This window comes from Xiphophorus hellerii, chromosome 2 (assembly GCF_003331165.1).
Source record: "Xiphophorus hellerii strain 12219 chromosome 2, Xiphophorus_hellerii-4.1, whole genome shotgun sequence".
Classification (NCBI taxonomy): Eukaryota; Metazoa; Chordata; class Actinopteri; order Cyprinodontiformes; family Poeciliidae; genus Xiphophorus; species Xiphophorus hellerii.
Window position 1 is genome coordinate 26453675 of NC_045673.1, and position 10250 is coordinate 26463924.

The following is a 10250-nucleotide window of genomic DNA, read 5'->3' on the forward strand; positions in this document are numbered from 1 at the left end:
AAAAGAGGCGTTTAAGCCGCCGTTTTTGCTAAAAGCTATTAGCATGGCTGTAATTGGATAATTTGCATAGCGTCATATCCGCCTCCTTTAGAAATAAACACAAACCAAAAAAATAAATCTACTTATTTACTTGAGCTGTTATTAAAACAAACACTGAATATATTTATTACGAAAATATATCTGTATTTAATTGTCGTAATTCTATTATAACTTCACATTTAATGTATGAAATTTTCTCTCTTCATTTGTTTCCATGAAACATTAAAAAAAAAAAAAAAATTCTTTATGTGTCGAGCACATTAAGTAAAAGTTTGACTTTCAATCGGGACAACAAATATGCTATTTGGCAAATAACAAAGGGCAAAAAATATGAAAATTCCTGGCATATCTTTTCAGATTTTTTTCTTTATAAAATGAAAGCGCAACTAAAATATCAATAAAATACATTGGCGATTGTGGTAGTAATCTGACAACATGTATTCAGTCAGGGGGAATGATTAGTTTTTAAAAGGTATTTCAAATTTGGTGACTTTGTTTGCTTTTTATTGGATGTTTTTACTTCTTCCCGGCTTTGATAAGCTTGTGAGTTGTAAGAGAACAAAAGTTAAAGATTAAAATGAAAAGAATTTATGTGGTTGCCAAAACTCCTTTCAGGCAAAGAGGAACACTGGGTAGACATTTATCTCGTAAACCACTGTAGATTAAACATTTTTATTCACAAAACCTCAGTGGTTAAAGGTAAATGAATGACTAAAGAGTTGGAGGATTTTCTCATAGTTTGCCTTCAAAAACAACAGTAATCTTCCTATTAAGATAGGCATTTATTGTTTCTCTGACCAAATAAATTTAAACCTCTGATATACAACACAGAACATTGTTCAAACAGAGCAAAAGAGAGCGCAATGCTTTTTTATAAAAGACTCCCACCGCCTGAGCTGTGAATCTCTGCAGCTCCTCCAGAGTTATAGTGGGCCTCTTGGCTGCCTTTCTGACCACTGCTGTCCCTGCAGGGCCTACAGTAGATGTGTCAAACTCAAGGCCCGGGGGCCACATCTGGTTAGATGCAGCTTTTTATGTGGCCCTTTTGACAACAAATTACATCAATAAGTCCTAACAGTTTTTCACAAATCTACAAAATTCACACAAAATCAACAAATCTCCACATTTTTTTTTCTTCTGTTTTTACTGCAAATTTTTCTCAAAGTTGGTCAAAAACATTGAGTTTAAATGACTGCTGTCTCAGCCTTACTGGACGTCAAGTTATAGTCCGTAATAGATATGGTGAGAAATAAAAAGTCACATTTAACATCACACATTAGCACAAATATTGTAAAAAATAAAATAAATCCTTACAAACATTTCTAAACTGGCACCACAAAATCTTTAATTTTGATTACAAAGAAAAAAAAAACACTAAAGCAATCACAAAACACCAGAGGAACAGCTATTTGTTAATATTTTAGCAATTTAATTGGTTTCATCAGTATATTCTGGCACAGCCGGCCCTTTAAGAGCATTCAGATTTTTGATATGGCCCAAAATGAAAATGACGTTTCCACTTTTCAGATAGTGAAGTGAACAATGCTCTCAGGCCTCCACAGAACAAACTGAAGGATTGTGTGCACTTTGAAAAGGACATTCAAGAGCTAAAACGTAACCATCTTTCTGGGGTTTTACGCAGCCTACTGAAATTAATAACGCTGAGAATGCCTAATGAATGGCTGTTTGTGTACACGATTCGGAGGAGTGCAATGATTTGGCAACTGGTTTGTCTGAGTATGTCACACGTCTGCTTTAAACCTACACGCAGCATGCAGAAAGTGCAGGGTTTTTTTTTTAGGTTTCACAATAGGCTGTAGGCTTTTTGTGAGCAATTTTCCATTTGTTTACCTCCTGCAACGCTCAGCAGTCCTGCCTGCACAGCGTCTGAAACATCAAAGGGCTCGGTTTGTTCAGGTGAATGGTCCGTGTCTGGGGCGGAGACATGGACCAAACATCACCCAAGAAATTACGTGTTCGCAAGATTGAAAAAGCAGCACCCAAACCAGGCGAAAGAGGAAAGCTCACGTGAAACGCAAAGAAAACTACAAATCCCAAAATAAGCATTAAAGGTGTAGACTTTATAAAATGTCACCCTATATTCTTTTTATTCTTTCTCATTAAGTCACACTAATTCATTCACTAATTCCCAGAATATGGGGTTAAAAAAAGGCCAAAAGTACAGAGCTTTACACCAAGACTGCAATGCCCTTAAACAATTGGAAAAACCAAGCTGATGTTGCCATGGCATTGTAAATGTCTGAAAACGAAGACAAGAATCATGGACTGGCACAAGCCTGGCTCATCTTTGGGAAGAGTTCACAAGTGCATGAAGGTGCCACACTCATCTGTTCAAACATTACATGCAAGTATCACTCAGAGAGGAAGAAGCCATGACTACAAAAGCAACACAAAAAAACCTTGCAAAATGCACTCAGGGACAAAGGCCTTCATTTTTGAAGACATGTCATGTGTTCTGATTAAACTAAAATTGGAAATGTTTTGCCATAAGCACCACTCATACTAACTCTACCCTCAAAATTGTGTGCACATTATCTTTAGTTTTCCTTCAACAAATCTAAAACACTGGTTTTAGGCCTCACATGACTTCATCAGACATTCAACAGGCACACTCGGTTCAAATGAACACAACCCAACCTGTTGCTGGTCACTGCCCACCTCAGCCATCAGCATTCGGCCTGAAACTCCCTCTGCCTCCAGGCTGTTTTCGGCCAGAACCCAGACCTCTGGCTGCTTCCACTTATTTCAAAAGGCCAGTTAAGCAGCCTTGAGTTCAAGCATGTGTCTGCTTTCAAGATGAAAGAATCACACCCGGCCTAAAGAAGTCAGTGATCACAGCAGAACTCCAGACCGGCCGCACCTGCTGCTTTTGTGAAAACACCAAAATCGCCCCCCCCCCCAATCCTCTTTGAAACATAATGAGTGCAGACTTTCTCCTTGCATTTTTACGGCTGATAGTATCTCTTTTAGACAGCCTTGCCTGGGGAACCAAGGTGTTATCCTCCCACCTCATTAAGCCAATCAGTAACCAACTTAAACCCAAAGAAGTTGTGAGAAACAAAGATCAGCTTGAGTTATCTATGATCCCTTTGCTAAGATGTAGCTTATGCTGCCTACTTTATTGATAAAAACCTATTAGACTAACAAGAGAGATGAAGTTACCACGCTGGATGGATGATGCACTGTTCTCAGTAGACAAAGAATAAGCTGCTGTTGTTTGACCTAATAGCCATTAGGGGGAGCACTTGAGCTACAATGTGACGTTCCAGAATGCTTGGATTTACATTTAGATTTTGGATTTGGCCGTCCTGTTCTAACATTTGATTTGGTTTAAAGAAAAGCATCCTTGCAGCATGATGCAGCCACAGTCATGTTTCACTGTGTGGGTGCTTTCACTGTGTTGCCTTTGGTTTCCATCAAACACAACAATTTGCATGCAAGCCAAAAAGTTTAATATTGCCAAGCCAAGCAAGTTATTTATAAGTACTTTTACACCAGCAAAACTGACTAAAGCAATATTGTTATCTTCTGACCAGATAACAATATTGTTGTTATCTTCTGACCAGAAGATAACAACGCTTGTTTGGTGTGTGTCCTAGGTTATACACACCATACATTCAACAATCGATGTATTCTTGCCACCCTTTTGTAAGCACCAACATTTGTTGAGGAAACAGTATTCCTCAAGGGCCAGAGTCCTGCAACTTCGACACGTGTCCCTTGTCCTATACACTTGAATTAAAAGGTGAAACTGCCTCACTAGCAGAGCCACGTATGTTGATGCAGAGAGAGATCTAAAACGTTGCAGGACCCCGGCCCTTGACGACTGGAGTTTGACACCGCTGGGCCAGACTAATAGTTGTGCCGTTTCCATTTTAAGATGACGGCTTGAACAGTGCTCTGTGAGATGTTTTTTTGGTGTGGGATACACACAAATGCACATTCACCTTTTAAGAATTATATTTGTCAAAAACAACAGCAAAAAAAGCTAAATACATGCATAATGTTCCTTCTACTTCACAATCATATACTACTTTGTACTGATTTGTCAACTAAAATTAGAAGAATACCCATTGAGATTTATGGTGGCAACGTCCAAAAACATCAAGCAGTATTACGATTTTTGCAAGGCACTACGTTTTACGATAAATAATTTACAGGAACTCATTAGTTCTCTTAACCACGACAATTGGAGAGCTGCACTATTAAGAAAATGTCTCAAACTGCATCACCTGCCCACAGTCATAAACCATCACATGATGACAACTCAGCTGAGCTGTTGTTGAGCAGTGAGCGCTGCTAAGTCTCCTCACAAGGAGATTTCTCTCCTTGTTTCCATGCATGTGACTCTGATGACACTCACATGGAAGCCTTACTGACAAGCTGGAAGTCTTGTCATATGACGTCACCGTGTGATGCGAGTGACACCTCCCACTGCCGTGTGTTTCAACAAAACAGAAAATAAAACTCGGCTCCTGCCTTTTATCTTCTCACTCATGCCTGCCATAAAAGTCCTAAGATCAGGTTTAGAATCTGGTTAATCTGCTTTATGTAAAAAATTAAGTTCTGCCTGTATGTTTAAGGTCATACCACATCTCATTGGGGTTTAACTTTGAACGTACTAACTAGTTTCTGGAATAGCCCACTCCAAAACTTTTACTCAAGATTTGTAGCCATTTTGAGGCGGACTTCTAGAAAAGTTCAGTTCATTAAGTTTATGATCATTGTCCTGAGCTGTTGCACATATTTTTCTTCAGGATTTTCCGTAAGAGACAATAATTCATCTATGTCAAGTTATTCAGATCCTAAAGCAGCCTTAATCATCACACCATCATGTTAGACTGTTGGTATGATGTTCTTTTGTTGTAATGTAAGACTTGTCTTTGTGTTCCTTTAACTCTAAGTTGGCTTTTGTCACAAAACTCTCTCCTGGGTCCCATTCTTTCACAAACTCTCTTTCTTAGTATTGCATTTATAAAACTGAAGGCAAGAGACGTCTGCAGTTCCTTAGATGTTTACTTTGGTTCTTTTGCGACCTTTGGGATGCAGATTTAATTTAGGCAAGATGGCCACTCTCTCTCCATATTTGAATGACTGTTTACAATGTGGTTGACTTGATTGCCAAAACCCCAAACATGACTTTGTAATCCAATCCAGACTGATAGATGTCAGTGAACTTACCTGTTCTACAGTTGTTTTTAGCTCAGGGGGTGTATCTATGGTTCCGGACAAGCTCTATGCAAGTTATTTCTTGGTTTTGTGAGAATGGCAATAATTAGGCTTAGGTGTGTCTAGTGACATAGAACTCAGCTTCTCAAAAAAAATTTGTTCAATCATAATTAAATAATGATTATGCTACTTTTTGTATATCATGTCAGATTGGTCACTTGTTTCAGCTAATAAATTAAATCACAGTTTTACAATGGCCTTTTGTGTTAAATCTCATATTGTCTTTGAAAAGGTTTGATGTTCTGGAACATGCAGGTGTGACAACAAAAAAAAGAAGGAAGAAATAAGCACAAGGAAAAGCGTCTACAAATTATTATTCAAAGTTGCGCCATTTGCTCAATCTGCAGTGCCATTTGCTTACCACTGAGGGTCGCTGTGGATCCGTCTTTCCTTGTAAAGGCGTTGTCCGTTTTCTCTGCTCGGACCTGAGGAGAGACTCTGCTATGTGCAGGGATAGTTAACACAAGCGTCTTCTTCTTCTTCTTTTTTTTTTTTTGTTAAAAAAATAATTTAAATAAGTTAAAATAAGATCAAAATAATAATGATAATAAATATAATAATAATAATAATAATACAGTACTTTCACATATGCGTAAAACAGCAGCTGTAGAGGTTTTAGGCTTCAACTTTTTATTGATATGATTATAATCTTTCATCCCCTGATGTTGCATTTTTGACCTGGTGTATTAGAGCTGCAGCAGAGGTTGCATCTGTGTGCAACATCTCTGCAGACTGACTGGGAAACATGATCCAAAGCGCTCATTGTTTGCTGAAGGACTGAAAGATAAGGGGCCCTTGTGTGTGCACACTGACATGGGATATAACCTGCAGGTGTGTTTGAGACTGTCCAGAAGCAAACAATTCATAAGATAGTTGTAACTATAGTTGCGTCCAAGATCTTCAGGTCGATTGAGATTAAATTGTTAAACAGGAATTGCATTGGCCATTTTTTTTGGAACTCTTGAAATGTCAAAAATTCGGACACACGAGTCACTGATGCGTGAAAAGAAATGGAGATTTAAGAACGGGAGAGTCCTCGGGAGGACATAGTGGTGAGGGTTGTGTGCGTATTCGGGGAGGGTTGGAGTTTCGGCCAGCCAATGAAGGAAGTCCTGGATCTACGCGACACGTTGGGAGGTTATAAATTGTGAGGCGTACGGCACAGAGGTACATTTAAACCGAGCTACGAGGGGGCAGGCAGACACGCACTTCCAGCGCAACGAAACAACAACTAAACCAACACCTGGATCTTCTTTTCGGAGATGTCCCACGTCCAGTTATCGAGCAGTGCGCTGGAGAGGCTGGTGGCCCGCAGGACCTTCCCTCTCCAAAGGCGCACCGGCGTGTGCCGCAGTCTTTTCGGGCCGGTGGATCACGACGAGCTGAGTCGGGACGTGAAAGCCAAGCTGCGGGAGATTTCCGAGCGGGACCAGCAGAGATGGAACTTTAATTTCGAGGACAACACGCCGCTGGAAGGGGACTACGAGTGGGAAGAGATGCCCGCGGAGAGGACGGCGGCGTTTTATCGGGAATCGGTGCAGAGCGGCAGGACGCGCGTCCCGGCGACGCCCGTAAAGCAGACGCCCTTCTCGGAATCCGTTATGTCGGAGAGCTCCGACGGGGATGTAATGGAGCGCTTAGCGGTACCGGAGAGCGACCGCAGCGTCGTCGGGGGCGACGGCGAAAGTAGCTCCCCGACCCCGGCGGAGGTGAATCAGGAAAACCGGCCGGTCACAGGGATCTCAGGGACTCGCAGACAGGCTCCCCGTGTTCGGCGCAAGAGGTCGGCTGCTGCTGCTGCTGCTGATGACAACAACACGCACATCACAGGTAGTTACAGGGGGGAAAACAACCCAGAGAAGCCGCTTTAATTTCAGATAAATGTACATACTGTGACTTATGTATATTATAATTTCATTCATATAGACTTCTTCATGAAACGAAAGAAGGCTGCCGACAGACTTCCCAAGTCTCCCATCTCGTTGGAACAAACTCCGCGAAAGAGGATCCGTTGAACGTAAGAACATTCATTTAATTACCCACATTATTAACAGCAATTACGCTTTTCTTCTTCTTCTTCTTTTAATTCTTCAAATTGTAACAGCTGTAGCACATAGCTAGTCATTTGTGATCAATTCTGTAATAATGTGGTTGCAAGTGATTGAGCCAGACAGCGTTATCTCGGCTGGCTGAGTGGACGTGGGGGATGGTGGGAGGGAGAGAGAGCTGGTGGTGAAATCACAGGAGCAGCTACAGTGATAGTAGTAGCTGTAGTAACACCAGCGAGCTGGGAGGGGGGATGTGTACGTCACAATGTGGCGGGAAAACGCTGCGCTAAGAAGGGGCGACGCCTCGCCGCTGCTGTCGTCACTCTTCTTCTTTCCGTGGAAAGCTGACTCGCCGCTTTTCTCGTGAAACGAAATGCTTTTTAATTTCGTCGAAAAACTGAACCATGTCTATTTTTGATTTCCTCCGTAGGTGGCGTTTTTCTTCTTCTTCTTCTTCTTTTACACTTTTTTTTTGTTGCACTACTTCCCTGCGCGTTTTTGAGGATTCCTACGGACCGAGAGCCGCTTTTGAGGCCGCCGGAGGAAGAGAACCGGGGACGGGGGGACGGGGACTCCCGCTTACTCCGCCGGCTCGAACCTCGGTGAGCCCCGGCGGAGCGGAGCCTCGACGCCGCCCGCAGCTCCTCTCAGGACCGAACGGTTTGGGAACTCAAAGGGGGGCGGGTGGATGGAAGAAGGAAAAAAAAAAAAAAAAAAAAAAAACTAAAACGAGAAGAAAGAAAAGGAAAATAAAAGGGAGAAAAGTTTCGTTTGGATTACTTCTATCCAGTACAAATGTAGCATTCATTGTTGCTTTTGCATACAGCCACTCGACAGTGTTAAATGTTTTAACATCTGTGCAATCCTAGAGAAAAAAAAAGAAAAATCTTCTACACTGGCCAAAAGTGTACAGCTTTATAGAGACAGTAGCGTTTGTTTGTTTCTAGTCTTTGTGTTTTTTTCCCCTGTAAATGTATATATGTTAAGTTTATTCTAACTTATAAGTTATTTATGTTTCTCTTTATTTGTCAAATGCCTCGCTGATTTTAGTCTGTTGCCAATTTTCGATTTTATTTTATTTGCTGTTTTTTTTTTAAAGATATTGTGGTGTTTTGCAATCTCGTAGCTTCCCAATAGTTGTTAAGCCTAAAAAAAAAAAACAACAACTGAATTTCTTTGTTGTATGGTGTGTGTTTTATTTTTTTTCATACAAGTGCCCTAAGTAATTTTTTTGAAAAAAAAAAGAAAAAAGAAAGAAATAAAATATCTTCAAATTAAACCTTTAGGAGCGTTTGTGTTTTGTGCCTGGTTGGCTCAGGATCGATTCAGGCTTCCCTGCAGACAAAGCATTTGGTAGTTTGTTTGAAAGAAATGCGTATGTTCTGCTTTGTGTTTCCACATGAAAGCTACAGTCTAATTAAAATGAGTAAATCTTATAAATTAATAATGTATTTTCTGAACATGTTGCCATTTTATACCAATTTCAACCAGTGCATAGTAATTTTGTCATAAAATACTTTAATGATTGGAGATAATTAGCCTTGAAAAACTTCCTAATGTAACTATAATTTCTGAATCCCTGTTCAGAAAATATACCACTAATAATGTATGTAATTTTTGAATAAATTATGAAGGTAAGTGCTCATTTTTGTTTTCTTTAAAGTCTCCACAGAGGTTTTTGCATGCTCTAAACATGTCACCATTTACTGCTTATCTACTTTAAAAAAATTTACTTTAATAATTTTTCTACGTTCTTGGGTACTTTAATTAATTTTGCCACTAAATAGCTATTAAATGCTAAATTCATATGCCTGTTAATTAGTTGCTATTTTCTGAGGACTTTGTATATATATCAACCCTACTTACATTTACAGCCAGAAAACTGTAATATAACAACAGACTCTGGAACCTAGTCCCTCTAATATAACTCTCTAGATCTTCTTCTTGTACATCTTATATATTTAATTCTTAAAACCACATTTCATCGGTGGCTTCAAATCTTTGGTTGCCAAAAGCCAGAACAGAACAAACCCCTACAGGCACAAATTGACCACGCTATTTGGGTATGGAAAAAGTCCACACGACCCAAACCACCAGACAACTTGTGAAGGAGTGAAACGGCCAGCATCGCCACCTGAAACGCGTGTGGAAAGTGCGACCGCTCTGTGTTTTGTCGGATCCTCCGGCTCTCCGTCACCATCACAGATATAGATATCAAATGGCCCCCATAGTGACGCGGCCACTTTCTGTCTGCGTGGATCCGCTTCACACGAACCCAAAGACCCTTTGCGGGGGGAAACCCGCATTCAGACGCAGCAACCCCTAATGGCAGCTGCGGGATATAGGCTCAGATTTAAAGGCCCTTTCGCCTCTTGTAAAGAAGCAGCAGCTGCCTTTGGATCCCCGCTTTGTCCGCCGCAAAGACCCACCCACCGCCCCCCATCTCCAAAACACACTCACACACGCACACATCCAACCCGTACTCGACAAGGCCCTCCAAAGGACCCACTCGCACACACGCACTCTGTTTACCCCGCCGTGGATACACCGGGCGTGGAGGCCACCTGCCAGAAAGTGCAAAAAGAAAACTACTAGTCTTTGTAATGGTGCTCGTCTATTGAAACAGACCATTCAACTGGTCATACTTGCAAGTTTACCCTTAATTGAAAGAAGCCAAACGTGGGGCCCTTGCATGCATGCATCCATGGCTATATCCATGCATGGCCGCCCGTCAATATCCACAAAGCGAATATGGGGCTATATTTCATAATTTTTCTCCAGTCCCCTCCCCCTCCTGGCCCTCCCATGACTGTATGACACGAATGTTTGGATGGAAACGGAGACTTTTTGATGGTGACTTTGTCAGCCGTAAGCTGTGACGGGGAGCTTGTTCTGATTTCCAACACAAAGCGC

At 41.1% G+C, this 10250-nt stretch overlaps 1 protein-coding gene across 1 annotated transcript; it reads left to right on the forward strand.

Moving 5' to 3' along the window:
- Positions 1-6421: 6421 nt before the first annotated feature.
- Positions 6422-8543, forward strand: LOC116711084 (cyclin-dependent kinase inhibitor 1C-like). The gene is made up of 3 exons (XM_032550463.1): positions 6422-7119; positions 7216-7306; positions 7768-8543. Exons 1-2 carry the CDS (start codon positions 6552-6554, stop codon positions 7302-7304), a joined length of 657 nt encoding a protein of 218 aa, XP_032406354.1. The 5' UTR covers positions 6422-6551; the 3' UTR covers positions 7305-7306; positions 7768-8543.
- The last annotated feature ends 1707 nt before the right edge of the window (positions 8544-10250 follow it).

Coding starts and splice junctions, on each gene's coding strand:
- LOC116711084 (XM_032550463.1), top strand. CDS start 6,552: ATGTCCCACGTCCAGTTATCGAGCAGTGCGCTGGAGAGGCTGGTGGCC. Junction 7,120..7,215: donor CAACAACACGCACATCACAG/GTAGTTACAGGG, acceptor TCATTCATATAG/ACTTCTTCATGAAACGAAAG.